Source organism: Equus caballus, chromosome 17, assembly GCF_041296265.1.
Source record: "Equus caballus isolate H_3958 breed thoroughbred chromosome 17, TB-T2T, whole genome shotgun sequence".
Lineage (NCBI taxonomy): Eukaryota > Metazoa > Chordata > Mammalia > Perissodactyla > Equidae > Equus > Equus caballus.
In genome coordinates, this window is record NC_091700.1 from 64,098,864 (window position 1) to 64,118,521 (window position 19,658).

At 34.9% G+C, this 19,658-nt stretch overlaps 1 protein-coding gene across 2 annotated transcripts in view; it reads right to left on the reverse strand.

The window, feature by feature from the left end:
* Positions 1-19,658, reverse strand: part of KLHL1 (kelch like family member 1) — a 333,689-nt gene that overhangs the window by 58,142 nt on the left and 255,889 nt on the right. Inside the window, exon 7 of one of the 2 annotated variants that reach the window (XM_014732127.3) lies at positions 6,794-7,018. The exons of the other annotated variant lie outside the window; for it this stretch is intronic. Within the exon in view, the coding sequence (XP_014587613.2) occupies positions 6,794-7,018 (225 nt within the window). The remainder of the gene's footprint in view (positions 1-6,793; positions 7,019-19,658) is intronic. 2 annotated transcript variants of the gene reach the window in all.

A 19,658-nucleotide genomic window follows, 5' to 3' on the forward strand; every position in this document is an offset into this window, starting at 1 on the left:
AAATTCTTAGAAAGTCACCAGCTATAGAAACTGACTCAAGAAGAAATGGAAAATCTGAATAGACCAATAAAAAGTAAAGAGTGATTAGTAATTTTAAAACTTCCCACAAAATAAAGCCCAGGATCCCTTGGTTTTACTGATGAATTCCACTAAATGTTTAGAGAAGAATTAACACCGATCATTCACAAACTATTGCACAAGGTAGAGATCAGCAAACGCTTCCCAACGCATTCCATGAAGCCAGTATTAGCTTGATACTCAAGCCAGACAAAGACATCACAAGAAAAGAAAACTACAGACCAATATCCCTTATGAATAGAGACGAAAAGTCTTCTAAAAAATATTAGCAAACCAAATACAGCAACATATAAAAAGGTTTATAGACCATGACCAAGTGAGATTTAGCTAAAGAAGATAAGGTGGATTAACATCTGAAAATTAATTAATGTAATACACTATGCTAATAGAATAAAGGAAAAGTTATGTGTTCATTCCAATAGATGCAGGAAAAGCGCTTGAGAAAATCCAATACCCATTCATGATGCAGCATGCAACTAACTGGGGCTATAAGGGGCTTCTTTAACCTGACAAAGAGCATCTACAAAAAAAAAAAATTGATAACATCATGTTATGGTGAAAGACTGAAATCTTCCGCCCTAATTTAAGGACAAGGCAACAATATCCTCTCTTGCCAGTTGTATTCAATATTGTGCTGGAGGTTCTAGCCAGAGCCAATAGACAAGAAAGAAAAATAAAAATCATGTGATTTTTAAAGAGAGATGTAAAACCATTTCTCTTTGAAGATAACAAGATTTTATATATATAAAATTCTAAGAAATCCGCAGAAGATCTACTAATCTAATAAAAATGTTCAGCGGGGCTTCAGGATACAATTTCAATGTACAAATATAAATTGTATTTCTATGAACTAGCAATGAAAGATCTGAGAATGAACATGAGAAGTCACTGCATTTACAATAACACCAAATATAATAAACTATTTAGCAATAACTTTAGCAAAGGAAGTACAAGAAAGTAGACCTAAGTAAGAGACCACATGCAAAAGATGATTTTGAAGTGCTACCTCACACCGTATAAGAAAATTAACTCAAAGTGGTTCACATTCTTTCATTTAAGACCTAAAAATACAAAATTTCTAAAAGAAAATATAGGCACAAATCTTCATGAACATAGAATAGATAATATTTTCTCAAATATGCCACAGAAAGCACAAGCAACAAAAGAAAAAATATTAAATTGGACTTTATCAATTTAGTAATTTTTGTGCTTCAAAAGACACCACGAAGAAAGTTAAAATAGAACACACAGAATGCGAGAAGATATTTGCAAATCTTATATCTGACAGAGGACTTATATACAGAATATAAAATGAGCAATTATAACTCAGCAAGAAAGAGAACCCAAACAAAAAATGGGCAAAATATTTGAATAGAGATTTATCCAAAGAAGATGCATAAGTGGCTAGTAAGCAAAGGAAAAGTTTCTCAAAATTATTCATTGGAGAAATACCTATAAACAACAATGAGTTGGCACTTCATAAACACTAGCATCATCATAATAAAAAAGAACAAATAATAATGTGTTGACAAGGACATGGAGAAATTGGCACTCTCATACATTGCTGAGGAGACAGAAAATGGTGCAGCCATTCTGGAAAACAGCTTGGCAGTTCTTCCAAAAGTTAAACATAGAGTTACCATATGACTCAGCAATTCCACTTTGATGGATATAGCCAACAGAATTGAAAACATATATTCACACAAAAACGCATACACTAACGTTCATAGCAGTTTTATTCATAATAGCCAAAATGTGGAAACAACCCAAATGTCTTTCTGTTGATGATGTATAAACAAAACATGGTAAATTTTATCAGTGGACTATTATTCAGCCATAAAAAGAATGAAGTACTGATATACACCATGAAATAGTTGAAACTTGAAAATATCATGCTGTGTGGAAGAAGTCATACACAAGAGGATGCAAGTTATGTGATTCTATTTATATGAAATTTCCAAAATTGGCAATTCCATAGAAACAGAGAGTGGATTAATTGTTGCTAGGGGCTAGAGAGATGGGGCAATGAAAAGCAACTCAACTGTCAGGTACTGGGTACCTTATTAGGTACAAGATTTCTATTTAGGATGACAACGTTTTGGAATTTGATAGTTGAGATGGCTGCACAACCCTGTGAATATACTCCAAAGTATTCAATTCTACACTTTTACACAATTTTAGGGTATGTGAATTTTATCTCAACTGAAAACTAAACAAACAAAACCAAAAACAACCCCTACCATATATTTAACATACATCATGGTACCTGACATATAGAAAATCCATTATAAATGGTAGCTGTATTACTCTTTATCAATATCTCCTAAAAAGACTTCATTGCAAACAGTGTATTGTAGTAATGTCTTATTCAATTTTATGTGTTATAAAATGTGGTGAAAAAAAGACTTTATATAGAGAGCTATGCACTTCAAAGACATAAATGCTAAAATAAAAACTCTTAGCATATTGGAAGAAGTGTGGTCTTAATTAGTTTAATTCTCTAGGCAGCTGCATTGCTCCCTTGATGGCATAGACTTAATATGAACATAATTTTTATATGCTATTTTATCCAGGAGAAGGGGTCTTCTTCATTTACTGATAGCTATGAATCACTTTTGACCATATAATCATCTTTAGCAGCCAAAGGACCCATGTGACTTTCTTTTAAAATCACATAAAGATTTTTTTCATAAGATTGGAGTGGGGGAGGAGCTTTATAGGTCAAAGAAAATATTTCGAGTTTTTATTATATATTTTTAAATTTTGCTTGAGCCTCCAGCCCCTTGTCATTTGAATGTATAATATGGGATTCCATAGTCGATTTTGTACCCTCACTGCATACCACAGACGAGGTACTGGTTGACTCTGTGAAAAACAAAATGGGACATTCTAGTTTCTGAACAAATAGAAAACTAGTGCAGGTGGCTATTGGTTTACACTCAAACCTAATCCTGGTGCTTATACCAAAAGGAGAGTCATAGTATGTGTTTGGAAAACTAACATCAAACCTGCAAAAAACAATTAGAGAAACAAGTCAGTTGTCACTTCCTGAGTAGACAAAAATCCATGTCATTCCCCTGGGAGAATATCTTGGAGGAGAACTTGGTTTGTGCTCTTTTTACTACACCATATTGTTCTCTTCTGAAGAGCCACTGCATCTTCCACACTGCTAGGCAGTGAAACAGCAGTCCCCATGCAGAGCTTGTCATAATTGGTTAGGTAGTATCAGGATATCATCACACCCAGCTTGGATGAGGAATTGCTAATAGAAGAAGCAAACAGACTTGCGGGTCCAGAACCTTCTCTTCCCATCCCAGCTCCCAGCCCCGTGGTTAGGGCATTACAGATAAGGAAGAAAGGCCCAAGGGGATTAATGTGCAAATGGGGGTGAATAGATGTGTCCCTGAGGGCTACATGTGGGGGATAACAGCAGACGGTTTGGGCAAAGTCAGCTTGCAGGGTCAGGGCTCCATGCCCCAGATCTAATTCCCCTACCCACAAAGGACACAAACATTGGCACATACCTTTAGCCCTTTATACAATTAGCCAAAGTAACTGCTATGCCCATATGGGTGCACAGTTTAAAAATTATATTTTTCAGTAGTCACAATTGCTATTAAAAAGAATTAGAAGAGACTGAGAAATAAGAGGTGGAAGAAGAAATGGAGGGAGATGAGGAAGAGGAGAAAAAGAAGAGGAGGAGGAAGATGATCACCTATAATAAACAAAAGAGAATTAAAGAGGCAGATAAGAATTTGAAATAAGCATAATAGATAGCCTCACAGAGATGAGAGGATATTAATATCATTAAGAAGAAAGCAGTTGGGGCCAGCCCCATGGCCGAATGATTAAGTTTGCATGCTCTGCTTTGGCGGTCTGGGATTTCGCCAGTTCGGATCCCGGGAGCAGACGTGGCACTGCTCATCAGGCCATGCTGAGGTGACGTCCCACACAGCACAACCAGAGGCTCTCACAACTAAGATATACAACTATGTACTGGGGGGCTTTGGGGAGATGAAGAAAAAAAATGAAGAAGATTGGCAACAGTTGTTAGCTCAGGAGCCAATCTTTAAAAAAAAAAAAAAAAGCAATTATAATGAATTACCAAGTAGAGATAGTGAGAATGTAAAAAACAAAATTAACTGAGATTAAGACATCAATATATGGAATAAATGTCATCATGCGCACAGATTAAGAACAATTTGGGCTGGATATTAAATTTGCCTATCAGGAAGGGATAGAGAAAAATATGTATAATTAAATTTCAAATATATGATGGATTAAATTAGAAATATCAACGTCTATGTAGTAGAAGGCCGTGGAAGAGAAGAGAAAGTAAATCAAAGACTGATATGTTATACTAAAGGACCAAGAATCTTAGGCCAAGGATGTTTATTGTATCTGGGTATGACTCGTAATGCTGAACTTTCTGAGCTTCAGCTGACCATAAGGAGCGATCGTAAAGGAAGCACTCTGCTCCCTCAGAGAACACAGATGTGTCTTGTGCTGCTGTCAATCTGGCTTCAGCTGATTGGACCTTGGATTGACATCTAAATCAAAGGCAGTTTTCTATGTACTGGGCCTTGTTTGCAATCTGTGAATCACTTTGAAACGAGACTCATGCCCATAAATGTTGCCCCATGCTATGATTTTACTTACTAACTCCACCAGGTTGGATCTTGGGAAGTAGTGTAGCTGAGAATTTTTAAAAATCTGACAGGCAGCAATAACCACTAGGACAAAGGAAGAGAAGGGCATGAGATGTGGAGGAGAGGTGATCCACTTGATAATAGAAATGAAGCCAAACAAAAAACACTAAACAGGAGAGGCTTGGGCATGAAAAGAGTGGACTACTAGAGTTGCCATTGGGTCGCTAAAACTTGTGGAAAACACTGCATTACATTTCCGATGTCTGTGATACCTGGCTCATATGATTTTCTGTGCAATCTTACTTCCACATGCACCTTTACAATGAATTCTTTAACAAATAAGACAAACTAAAAGACATTATCCAAGATTACCACCCTGCTCAGCACTGGTGCCCATGTGATAGGATTTGAGGCAAATCATTACCTCATACATTTTAACACCTGAAATGATACCACTTATGGTGCATTGTTGGTGAAAATTTTTACATGTTCTCTTGACATGCAAATATGGTACATAATTTACTTTAGTATACCTTAATAGAAAGGAATTGAATTGACTAACAAAAAGGGAGAAAGAGACATTAAATTCCAAAAATTCCAATTGAGTGCTTATTCTCTATATTTCCTCCAAACAGGAACATAGGTAGTTAGCTAGCTAGCTAATAGAAACAACACATAGGATTTTAAATGGACATGAAACCCAAAATCCTCCAATATATTTGAAAGAAAAACCATATAAGAAATTTTTTATATTCACGAATATTACCTGAGAAAAATCACTTGCTTTTCATCTTTTCCACATAATTGGGTTCTATGTGATTTAAAGAATTTATATGACTTTGTTTAAAACACAGAATTTTAGAACCTGAAAAGGTTCTCAGACATTTACTACTATTCCTTAATTTTATTAATGAGCAAACTGAAGAAAAGGGAGGTAACCCAAAAGATCAAAAAGGTAAGTTGCTTTAGTTCAGAGTTATTTTATTTACTTTTTATTTTTGCTTAGATTAATGGTAGAGTAGATAAGAATGGGAAATGCAGTGCCTGAGATCTCAAAGAACTATCATTAATGTTTGTTTTTAAAATTCCCTTTAATTTTGCTTGCCTATGAATGTCTAAATCAGTGGATTTATGGTTAAACCCTGATATCTCTCTACTGTGTATATTCTAAATATATGAAAGGCACATAGTTGCCTATCTGGCATATTTCAGGTCTTCAAAAAAAGTAATCTGACTTCTCCTTACAATCCCCATGACACAAAGTGCAAATTCAAGAACTGCTAGTCTTTATTAAATTCCTCTTTTTCAAACATTTGTGTAGAACTTTACAATTTACAAAGTGATTTCACATTCATTATCATCATTAGATTTTTATCTACTTAATAATCTTGAATTGGTGGCAAATCTAGAGGCTCATAGTTTAACGCTGTCCCCAAATCATACCAACACTAAGTGTAGACTCAAGGCTCACACCTAGATCTTCTGAATCCAAATATAGTTCACCCCATCTGCAGCTTACTCCATAGAGGAAATCAATTGAATCCTAGCATATTGACCCCTGGTGCCAGTTGATGTGTCAGTCTTTCTCTAAACCTGTATTGCCTTCTCCCCATAGATTTTTCACGGTGGAATCAAATAAGTGCAAAGATATAGCTAGAATTGTCTATCCAGTAATGTGGTAGTGAGCCACCTTAATTAAATTTTCCTTAATCCACATTAACTATTTCTTCTTCTTGACTGCATTACTCTAGCCTCTCCATGATAGTTCTGCATTTTTTTTTCATATTGAATTTTACAAGTATTGCATGAATGTCAGATTGTGAAAACTTTGAGGACAGTTCGAGGTATAGTTATTTTGGTGTTTTCAACATCTCTCTGCCTAGTTTAATGCACATTGGTCAACACGTGAAAACATCAAGAGCTTTAAAAAATATATGCTCCAAATAGGCCCACAATTTACCTAAAGTTAAAGATAATCAATGGCGGTAATATTATATTTTAACATACATCTTCACTATTTCTAAAAATATTTCTAAAAATAATATCAATAAAGTAAGAGATCTTACCTAGACCATGTCTATGTGTTGACATTGGTGGTAAGACAGTCCAAGTCTTGGTTTTGGGATTGTAACATTCAACAGTGTTCAATGTCTTTAAGCCATCTCGACCTCCAATTACAAAGAGTTTGTCATCAATAACAGCCACACCAAACTGCAACCTCCTGCCGTTCATCATCCCTGCCTGGATCCACAAATTTGTTCTGAGGTCATATTTCTCTATGGTTGTAGCTCCTGATAAAACATAAAATCAAAGAGTCACCATTTGCTACTAACCCAACATACAACCTACCCAAGGCAGTGTGCAAATTAGAATGTGAAAACACTCTTGTCACATTCAGTTTTCTTAGAGAAAAAGTGATCGAGAAAACAAAAGAGAGTAACAATTTAACTACTTTATTTTCTCTTCTTGGCAGACACTAGTGATCAAAATAGACACAAATGTTCAATTTGTTTGAATTATACAATTATCTCATGCTACACTATTGATTCAATGGAATCATTGTTGGGCATGACAGTCCTGTCAGCAGATTTTACAACTTCCCTCTAGGACTGCTTGCCATTTTCAAAAAAGTAACATAATCCTAGCCTGAAAAACATTTATGAAAGCTCTTTTAAATAACTAAGCTATGTATATTAACTTATAATTTCTGAAAGTGAAGTTAATTTAAAAAAGTTTTTACCATATTTCTCTTTAAATTTATCTTACACCTTAAGTAACAGGAGGTTTCCAAAGTCAATGTTAAGATATTAAACAAATGTCTGTTATGCTCTTTTTAACCTGCATTTGGGGAATAGCTTAATAGAATTTAGATATGTAAAACGATTTTCTATCCTTATCAATCATGTTCTAATCTCTAAATAAAATATCTTATCTTTCCTAAAAGCTTTTTATATATACATTTGAGAAATGCAGTAAATCTGACTAGTAAAATAGAAATTGAAGAAGAAATAAACTAAATCGCTGATGAGATATGTTTTAATAGAGTTAAACATTTCACATTAAAATGTCTGCCTCAAAAAAGTTCACAAATGTTTACATGATAAAATATAAGCTAACAAACACCCATATTGCTTAAGCGTTTGATCTTAATGTTGAGATTCACATTCACCAATGTTTCATCTTCAGTGATTAAATATGCCTACAAAGAGAGTCAACATTCTTATGTACTTTCACTTAAACACTGAAGATCTATTTTACTTGTAGTGTACTAAAGGGACGAAAACCAGGGAAAACATTCCTCGGGGGACTAATTTCCTCTTTAGAATCTAACCAGCAATGAACTATACAAATATAAACAACTTGGTAGGAGTTTTGCTAATTGAAGTAAAAATGATATAATTTATTCTCAATTTTTATTCAAAGGTAACAAAGCAGCAATAACATAGATACTGAGTTAGATGCATAATAACTGTTTTCTGACCTTATTAAAAATATGAGTTAATTTCCATACAACTAAATATGAAGTATTATAAAATTATTATTTTTAGAATAACAATAAATTGTAATGTTCATTAAAAGTCATTTGATACTGTTTAGTAACATAAGGTGTATTATTTAAACAAATGCCCTTATTTTATGCTTAAATATATTTTTATATTTTTATTTTGAATGTTTTATTCAATTCTATACAGATCGAAATTCTAAGGTGAATTAAATTGTTGAATAATTTCAAGATCATCTCAATTCTCAAAGTTTAGTAGCATTTGGAATTTCATGAAGGCCTAACTAAAAATTAAGAGTTATATGCAAGTATTTCTCTCTGATGACTAAGTCTTGACAAATGATGATAGAAGAAATAGCGTAACCTAATCCTAATTAAGCCAGTTCCATGAGACCCATGTTTTGCAGATACGGGTAGATGAGGAAGTAAGTATTTGAACAACTGCACTTTCTTTAATCTCCAAAATGTTTGCAGAGAATTGAGGTCGAGTCATCCTTCTAAGATGAAATAGTTGGGACTGGGTAAAGTTAATGGCTTCTGAGCAACCAAAGTTGTTGTTATTCAAAGGGGAACGTGAGGACCTGATTTGAGTTTCAAAGTCCCATCTAAACAAGCTACATGCGTCTCAAATCGCAACACATGGCAGGATATTTTACTTTTACAGTGTTCTTCCTCTAATTGCAGTCTTCAAAGGTGACCTATACTTTTCATCCTAAAGTTGCTACATCAGAAATAGGAGCACATCCCTGTCTTCCTTTGTCAAATTAGAAGCTGTGTTAATTTCCTACAACTGGTGTGGAAAAAATTATCTCAAATTTAGTGACTTAAAAACACACATTTATTATCTTCCAGTTTTGGAGGTCAGATTTTCTAACTCCGTCTTACTGCACTAAAATCACGGTGTTGGCAGAGCTTTGTTCCTTTCAGGGGGCTCGAGGAGACCACTTATTTTCTTGCCTTTTCCATCTTCTAGAGGCCACACCTGTTCCTTAGGGTCCTGTCCTCCAGCTTCAAAGCCAGCAACATTGCATCTCTCTGACACGATCCTTGTGATTACGTTGGGCTCATTCTGATTTAATCTGATTTAATGTAGAATAATCTGCTTAAGTTCAGCTGATTAGCAACCTAATTCCCTTCACAACCTTAAGCTCCCGACCCTCAACCTTGCCGTGTAAACTGACATATTCATAGATTCTGAGGATTGGGGGGGTCATTATTCGCCAACACCAGAAGCCAAGGCTTATTTTCACTCCACTCTTCAATTTTGCTTAGTTATAAAAGTCTAGTAACACAAAACAAAGAACGATCTCTTGATTTGTAGAGTTTACATACAGCAGCCAATGTGATTATTTTCTCATTCAGTCAGTATGTAATATAAATGTTTTCTCTGCCTTTTAATGATCACAAAGGTAAGTATGTGCTTTCCCTTTCTCTAATGAGAGTTATTAATAATAATATTCTTTAATTTCCTTGCCATATACTTCACTATGTCTGTATAAACTTCTCAATTCTATTATTATTATTATTCTTTTTTAATTTATCAATTTGTGTATGAGTTCTGTTGTCTTCATTTTCTTCTAAGAGTATATGTATTCCCTCAGTGGTTTCCTGAGACAGGGGAAGAAAGACAGAGCCATTCTCTCTGAGAAAGTTTACCCTGTGTTGTTCCTTAAAGGCAATATTTGTCATTACATAAATTAAAAACAGAATATGAATAAAAACGGAGTGCTGCGGTTGTAAGCAATAAGTTTGAAAGAGATTAAAAAGGAAAGTTTATTTTAAGACATAGTTACATGGAGGTTACTCTGTTAATGAAAACATCCGTGGTTATCTCAGATGCCTACGGGTTGTGGGCACGACTTCAAAATGTGTTACTGCAGCACAGTAGAGTCCTGACAACTTTCATAAACTGGAGAGTGCCCTCTGTGAGATTCCAAACGGTAGATCTAAGCAACTAATTTAAAATGATGTTTAGGTTCCTTAAACCAGGTATAATGTGCACATCTGGCTGTAGAGGACTATTGTGAGGGCTGGTTAGATCCCTATCATTTTGCATCTTAAACGGTTGACCACTGCTCTTAAAGCAGTTGAAGTTTGCGTTAACTTTTATAGAGACTTTTGCTGTTATTCTGTGAGCTATCATTTTGTACAGTAGCAATATTATTTTATAAAATGTGTAGCATAACAGTAGAATCTAAAGCAATTTGTAAAACTTCCTAACTTAATGTAGTTGTGTGATTCAAAGATGAATCTCATTCTTGGTCTATTTTTGAGACTAAGACTACATATGATATTTTTCTATACATTTTTTATACTTCATAATTTATTTATCACAGACCTATGTGCCAGGTAAGGGCTGGGTGTTTAGCATGTATAGTAATATAAAGTTTTGATGTTGCTTTATTTGAAAAGACTCCTGAAATGATAGTTTTCTGTAAAAAGTAACATCATGGGAAATCATGACACATATCTTATTCAGGATTATGTAACATATTATGCATGTCTTTTGTTGAAATATGGTTGTTAAACATTGAGTAAAGGTGTCCTGAATGTAGAGTTTACAAACAAGATATTAATATTAATAGATAATATTTAGTGAATACTTCCAATGCTCTAATCTTAAAAGATTTACATATGTTAGTACATTTAATTTTTGTAAAAACCTGATGAATAGGTATTATGATTATGCCAATTTTGCAGAAAAGAAGCCAAATCAGAGAAAGCTTTAGTAACTTGCTCAGTGTCTCTTGGATGATAACTGGTGGATCTGCAATATTATCCTGGCTCTAGATCCCACTCTGATTAACACTTCTTTTTACCATCTAACCGTAGTTATAGATGAAGTTAATTGCAATTAATATATGTGGTAGGCAGAATTTTATAAATGCCCCTCCCTGAGATTTGATGGCCTATTTTCTGGAACCCATGGATATGACGAGAAATCACTCATTGAGTCGTGTGCTATCTGGCACAGCTGACCTTAATATAGGGAGATAACCTGGGTGGCCCTGATCACATGACCCCTTGAGAATGGAGAGATTTCTCCAGCTAGCAGTAGAAACGGAAGTGAGAGAGCTTTGAAGCACAAGCAGAATTTGACTTGCTGGTTTGAAGATGGAAGGGACCACAAGAGAAGGAATGTGCCTGGTCTCTAGGAACCGAGACTGTGTCTCACCTCATAGCTAGTAAGGAATCAGTCCCTCAGTTCTGCAACCGCAAGCAACAGATTGTATCAACAATCTGAATAAGCTTGGAAGATGACCTTGAGCTGCAGATGAGAACACAGCCTAGCCAACATCTTGATTTCAGTCTTTTGAGACCTCAAGCAGAGAATCCAGACATGTCACCTTACTTCTGACCTATAACACTGTGAGCTAAAAGACAACAGTTGTTTTAAACCACTCTTTACGGTAATTTGTTGCAGCAGCAATAGAGTGTAGTTTAATTTGCATTTTAGAAATTTATAAAGTATTTGTTTTCCTAGTTCACTAACATAACTAGAGGATATCCGATACAACACGAATACGAAAGCATTGTCCTGATGACAAAACAAATAGAAGGCTCCTTTCTCAAAATGTAAAACTCAGAAAAAGTGCTCAAGATCTTATCAAAATGTGATTTTAGGTCTCTTTGGAGCTGTTTATTCATACAGCCAAATATGATTATTTTAGGGGGAACAGTAGGAATTACTACTTTTACATTCTGTTTTGGTATTACAGATGGTGGGACTTATTCCACTATCCATAATTCAAATATTTAGCAACCTTACTTATCTTGCACATGGAACAGCATAAAACGATAAAAAGTTTTCTGAACTGACAAAATACATGTCACAAAAAGCTCCTATAAAGAAGATAAAGCTCTTATGTTCAACTCACGTAAAAGACTTCCAGCTCTTCTCACAAAGTCTTTTTACTACAATTGAAATGCAATTTTTATAAGCTCAGATACCTGACTTCCACGACTTTTTACGAAGCCACAAATGAGAATGATCTGGGGCAGCTGAAAGTAGCAATCACCGACAGTAAGGGAGTAGCCGGAAAAAAATTACATTCTCTTAACTCAAATAGAGCAGTCATTTACAGCTATTAAACAAAGAAACAAACATGTTATATAACGCCTAAAGAACATTTTGGCCCAACATTGATGGGATCTTGATGCCATCAAACCATTAGGGAAAGGTGAAATTATGTTAGACGTATTCTCTTTAAGAAAGCAGTAAATATCAAGAAGCATTTTGGAAAAATTTAAAAGCAAAGTGTTTTTCATGATACTTAAAATATAAGACCTAAACCTTTAAAGAAATATCATTATAAGGAATGACTTATTTCTTGAATCTTTTGCAGAATAAGATTTTCATTGACTTTCATATATTTACATAATTATGAAAAATACAGCTCTGGGATAACATTCTTACACTTATGTAAAAGGTATTATTGCAGGGAAAATATTTTTCAAGAACAAATAAAAGTCTTTAGATAATTTGTTATGTTTTATAAGGATGGCATTGTAAACATTTCATAATCATCAAAATAATTTCATATGTGCCAAATTACCCACAAAATTCCGTATTTCTCTCTGCTATAAATATAAACCATTTGTAAAATGGTAATAGACTGATATACAGCTATGTATAGAGATATAAATGTAAATATATCATTAAGCTTGATGCTGGATTTTGAAGTAGATACATAAATCTGAAAAATACATCATTATGTTTAGTTTAAACCAATTCACTAACATCAGGAAATACAAAAGGATGCCAACTTCTTGGCTCACAGCCAAGGGAAACAAAAGTATAAAACATAATTTTAATCATTTGTATTTTATGTGGTTGTTAACCTTAACAAACATTATTATCTTTAAAACCTTAGAAAAAAAATAAGAGCTTTCTGGAAGTTGGAAAATCAGATAAGCAAAACAGAAAAACCAATGCAATTTCTTTATGAAAATAAAAATCACTAAGATTGTATGGGGGCTGTCCCCGTGGCCAAGTGGTTAAGTTCGTACTCTCCGCTGCAGGCCGCCCAGTGTTTCATTGGTTCGAATCCTGGGCGCGGACATGGCACTGCTCATCAAACCACGCTGAGGCAGCGTCCCACATGCCACAATTAGAAGGATCCGCAATGAAGAATATACAACTCTGTACCGGAAGGGCTTTGGGGAGAAAAAGGAAAAAATAAAATCTTTAAAAAAAAAAAATTATTAAAAAAAAAAATCACCAAGATTGTATAAAGAACAGAAGAACCTATTTAAAATAAAAATAGCACTTCTATAAGCACATTATCTAAAAATAAAATTAGCAAGATAGGTGCCTGTTCTAGATAAAGAAATTTAAAACTCTATTGAAAGATGTCAATTCTAATGAATGGAAAGAATCATACTTTTTTTTTTTTTGAGGAAGATTAGCCCTGAACTAACATCTGCCACCAATCCTCCTCTTTTTGCTGAGGAAGTCTGGCCCTGAGCTACCATCCGTGCCCATCTTCCTCCACTTCATATTCGGGACACCTACCACAGCATGGCTTGCCAAGCAGTGCCATGTCCACACCCAGGATCTGAACCGGTGAACCCCGGGCCGCAGAAGCAGAACGTACACACTTAACCACTACACCACCAGGCTTTCCCCGAGAATCATACTAATTTTGAATGAGATGATTTATTGCAGAAATGATTATCTTACATAATTAATATAATAACAACATTTGTATAAGGTATTCATAAAATTATACTTGTGTGTCTCTGGAAATTCAAATGTAAAATATTAGGAAATACATTTTGACAGGCCAGACAATCTCTAATACAAACGAGTCCTGAGGGAAAAATGGCCTACCCGATGCTAAAAAGTATCATATAACTATAGAGATTTTTAAAAAATTGCTTTATGATGAAGTAAAATAACTATGTTAATGCATCTGAAAAGAAAGCCAGAAATAACCCTGATACATATAAGTATTTATAAGCTAATAAAAGTGGCTGTTCAAATCAATGCAAAAATATTTTATTATTAAAAAAATAGTGCTAAGATAACTAGTTATCCTCTGGAGAAAAATAAATAAATAAACTCGGATTTTGCCTTACTCTCTATGCCAGAATGCATTTTAGATGAACCAATGACTAAAGCACAACACACACGGCCACAGAACTTGCTAAGTGATTCTTTTTTCATTAACAGAAATAGAGAGACTTTAAGTAAACTGCCCCCACTCACACTCTACCAAAACCTCAAATGTTCTGGAAGATGAAAAAGTAGGTTATTAATTTTTACTTCTAGGTGGGTTTAAGAGCAAACGGCCATGAGCGACAGCCACAAGACCCATAAGTTATAAAGTAAATATTAATATATATGTGTATATATGATCACCAACCATCTAAATATAAAATATAGTTACATCAAAAATACACAAAAAAAACAAACAGAAAACCAAAGACTGAGAACATTAACAAAAACTTTTTTTTTTTTTTTTTTGGTGAGGAAGATTGGCCCTGAGCTAACATCTGTTGCCATTCTTCCTCTTTTTGCTTGAGGAAGATTGTCACTGAGTTAGATCTATGCCAATCTTCCTCTATTTTATACATGGGATGCCACCACAGCATGGCTTGATGAGCAGTGTGTAGGTCTGCACCTGGGATCCGAACCTGCAAACCATGGGCCTTTGAAGCAGAGTGTGCAAACATACCCACTATGCCACCGAACAGGCTCCAACAACAAAAGCTTTTCATAAATATAACAAAGGGTGAATTTCCTTGATATATAAAGATTTTATAAATCAAAAAGTAAACTTGAAACATTAAAACAAATATGCTAATGGCATTAGCAGGCAATTAATGGGAAAGCAATATGAATAGCATGTAAACATTGGAAAATTTACTTAAGCCTTCATAATAATTAAATAATTTTATTAGGTTTTCCAACAAATTTAGGAAATGTGTAATTTTGATCTTGACATCAAAACCAGCTTCTTGACATTATATCAGTGCAACTTTTTTGGGAGACGTGGAGTGTCTGTGTGTGTGTGTGTGTGTGTGTGTGTGTGTGTGTATGTAGCAAAATACATAGGAAATTTAGGAAATAGGAGGAGTTGAATTTTGATTTGTAACTTCCTATTTTAAATATTTTACCATACAAATGTCTTAGTTCTATAATTGAAATACCAATTCATTATTTTGAAAGCAGCTTTTGGTGTTGCTAATGATGTCATAGGAAAGAGACTTTCAAAAGGTAAGCCAAAGCTTATCGTTATTATTTTTATCATTAATACTCAGAAACCATTTTACAGCAAAGAGCTCATATATTAAAATAAATTTACAGCAAAAGAACACACATAGTAAAGCATTATTACAAGTATATTTTATGTTTTCATTTTCTTAATAAATGTTCACTGAACATAAACTTACACCACTTGACATTTTCAAATCAAATATTTATTTTCATAACTAACATTTGCGAAAAATGAACCAAGCCCTCGCTATTTATATTATTATTAAAATGCTTTATGCCCCAATAAACACTTTCCATATACGATTTATTAGAATTTTTCTAGCTTCTGTTGAAAATGTGGGCACTGGGCAATGAAAGGAAAGTGGGGTCTAGTCTAGCATTCCTGACTGTATGGCAGGAATACAGGTCACTGAAACGCCTTTTCACAAGTGTGCTAAAAGAAAACGCGGTCTCATTGATCTTCACCTAAACTCTAAACTCTTGGAAAACACATTTTTGCCTTTTTCATAAACAAGTACCCACCCTTACTAGAATTAGATATATTAATTGCAGGCTCTCTATCTACTGACATTTACTCATGTCAAAGTGAAGTCTTACATTAGTACCACATTAGGTGAAAGTGTAGTGATTTCTACTTATTTCTAAGTATTTTACTTCTCATTCGCTCTGATGTCCATCACAGAAGTAATTTAAGGTAGCCCGGAGGAGTCTCCTTTTCTTTGCCAGGGAAGAGCCACACATTGGAGGATTAGGATCTGGTAAGTATGAAACATTTGCACAAACACTCACAGACTTACTCCCCTGTGGGTCTGCAAAAGGAGACTTAATTTAGAGATAGAATGTCATTTATTATCATTACTGTACATTCACAGGGTGACTGATAAAAAGAATGTACTGAGTACTCAAGAATTTATAATTATGGTAGGCATTTTATCATAACTCACTAATTCATTATTCAATTTATATTAATTGAAAGACCTACCAGATGTACACTGATGTGGCTCAAATCCTTTTGCTACCAAGAGGCTAAATAAAGTTATTATTAGAATATATATATTTTTTTTTGGTGAGGAAGATTGGCCCTGAGCTAACATCTGTGCCCATCTTTCTCTATTTTGTATGTGGGATGTCACTACAGCATGGCTTAATGAGTGGTGTATAGGTCCGTGCCTGCAATCCAAACCTGCAAACCCTGGGCTGCTGAAGCGGAGCACAGGAACCTAACCGCTATGCCACTGGGCCAGCCCCTAGAATAAATTTTGAAGGATTTGACTTATAATTTTAACTCTGATCCATCCTTAGAAGAGTCACCAGAAATGGTTGCTGCCAAGATAGTCACTAGGCTTTGTGTCTTTCTAGTGAAGATGAGGCTATGAAAGGAAACTTCACTGGCAAGTGAATCACTTTTCACCTGAGAGACCCTTCTTTGACTCTTGAATAAAAAAACATGGCTTCCAGGAGCTGACCTGCCTTTGTCTGAAGACTGGGCATGATATAAATAACCAGAATTTAACTTAACACATGAGCATCTTTTGAGATTCTAAAGATTGTTAAGGAAGCAGATATCTTGACTTGACTTAGTTCTTCCCCTGAGAACTTGGGGAAGTATCGTTCTCCCTTAAAATATCTCTTAGCAGCCCAGTAAGTAGACACGTATTCCAGAAGAAAATTCTTTGTGTCCGAAAAAAAAATACTGGGCTTAGGCTGACATGATGTTATTCATGGTTTTGAGTTGTTTCTATAGCTTGGTGCAAACTGATGACCTTGCACTGGTAATCTCCAATGATACACTTCAAGTTCAAAGAAAATGCACTGAAGTGGAACCAAAGTGACTGAATGGAGTTACTGAGGCAGACATCAAGTAGGGCAGTACTCAAAAGGGCAAAGATGGGAGAATAAGCTTTCTTTTATTATATTGCTTTTCTTCAGAAAAGGTCATACAGTATTTTAAAGTTATTTCCTTCACCTAATTGCAAATGCTCAGGTTTCTCTGACACACAATTGTAAGTGAATCATTTTTTTAAAGCCATATGATGATAACTATTGAGTTAAATGCTTTAAAAATTATCCAGTTGTAGAATTGCAGTAAGAAAAGCTGTTCTGTAAAAGTTCTTGATAATGCTGCGTGTCCAGTTCAAGCCAAGGTAGTGAAAATAAGGTCAAGATGGTTAATTCCACCTATCTATTTCACTTTCCCTTTTTGCCTTTTAACAATACTGATAGTGATGCAAAGACTGATGAGACAAATTTAAGATAAAACAATCTAACCAAGTCCTTTGAACAGAAAAAGAAAAATATCAGAGGTTTACCCCTAAAGTTAGATAATGTTTAAATTTTAAATATAATCCAAAGCACACATTAAATATTAGAATACCATAATATATTCTCTATAAGAAAATGATTCAATAAAAAATCTCTAGGAAATTGTTTTTAATTTATAGTTAAGAATTAATGCTCTCCTCTCCTTTATGTTTTTTCATCAATATTTTTCTTAGCTATATTAAGAAAATTTGCTTTGAGTTCACATGAATGTTGTTGGGCTGTCCGATCATACACCCAGATGCTAATGAAAATCAGTAATTGACCTGTGGCTGAAATGAGGCCATCAACAAGGAGGCAAGGCAAATATATAGGAAGAAAGGATGGTTTTAATTCTCCTTCTCCTGTCCACTCGATCAATCACCATCTAAGGGAAGGGTGGCTGCCATGCCATCAGCATGCTTGGTATAGCTTTAACTAGGCTGCATTTAGGGTTCACAGCTAGCATGCATGAGATGATAAACAGAACAACGTAATATTGCAATTTTCTTATTACTGTCTCTCTTTTACCTCCAATGAATATCAATTTTAAAGATTTTCTTCTTTTAACTCTTTGCTTATTCTTTCTTTGGAACTAAATAGTCTTATAAATGCTTTACTGCAAGCCAGGGGCCCTCTGCTTGCCCACTGCCATACTGCATGTAGGAAAGTGCATTGTGGCCACTTTGTGTCAAGACAGCAGTGCCTCTCCAACCAAATCTCAATTCCCCTTCAGCCAAAGCAGAGGAGGGCTGCTTTTTCATAGGCTTATGCCTATAAGCAGGACCTTGCAGCTGCTGTAGCCTCTCATACTAACATTCTAGTCCTACTTTTCTATATCAAGCAGCATAATTTTACAATGTTCCTCAAATATAGGCAGTCCTTGCTTTGGGTGGTTCTGATATGCATGAATTTCAGTTACCTTGGTTTAGTTAAATAACACCAGTCCCCCAACAAATTTCAGTTACCGCAAAACACTAACTGTGAGTAACTGCACAAAGTACAAACTTTGCTACTAGCTCTTCAGTCCACAAGTCGCTACTTAAATGACAGACGTAAGTCATGATCAGTGACCAATCACGTCACTTCATTCAAAGTCTCCAGGTGAATGGTCATTGCACAACTCTTATGGAGTTCATACACAGGCTATTGGGCTGCCTTTTTGTCTCCTAATGATAAACCCACTGTCATTTTACCAAAAAAAGAATAATTGAAGAGCAAATTGGTCAACAAAGATGTAAGTAGAACATAAAAAGGAAAAGTGATAATGCTGGAAGTGAAATGATAATAGAGTCACAGACTTCTATACTTGGTTGGTTGAGGGTGGCCTCTGGAGCTTTAACCCCCATCCTTATCTTGCATTATTGGGCTTTCTGTGCAGGGGCCATGCAGTCTGAGCTTGTTCTCAATATCTCAAAGGATGCTCTTAGGCAGATGAGCAGGGGGACCAGCAGGTGGCTTGTAGTGGGCCAAAAACGTGCACAGAAACTGCTCACTGCATTGGCCAATAAGTTAGAGTTGGGTCAAAGGAATGTGACACCACATGTTTTTTAGAAATATGCTATAAAGGGTTATTTTCTTCTATAATGGGTTGGAAAACTTTTTCTATGAAGGGCCAGATAGTGAAAAATGTAGTCTTTATGGGTCTCCTTATGGGTCTCTTTGTTGCAACCATATGGTCATTATAGAGTGAAGGCAGCTATAAACAATAGGTAAACAAATGAGTGAATCTCAATAAAACTTTATGGACATTGAAATTTGAATTTCACAAAATGTAAATATTCACTGAATACATCATGACATACTATTCTTTATTTGATTTTTCTCAACCGTTATAATAGAAAAACTAAAGCTGTACAAAACAGATGGTGGACTAGATTTGGCCTGTGGGCCGTAGTTTGCCAACCCT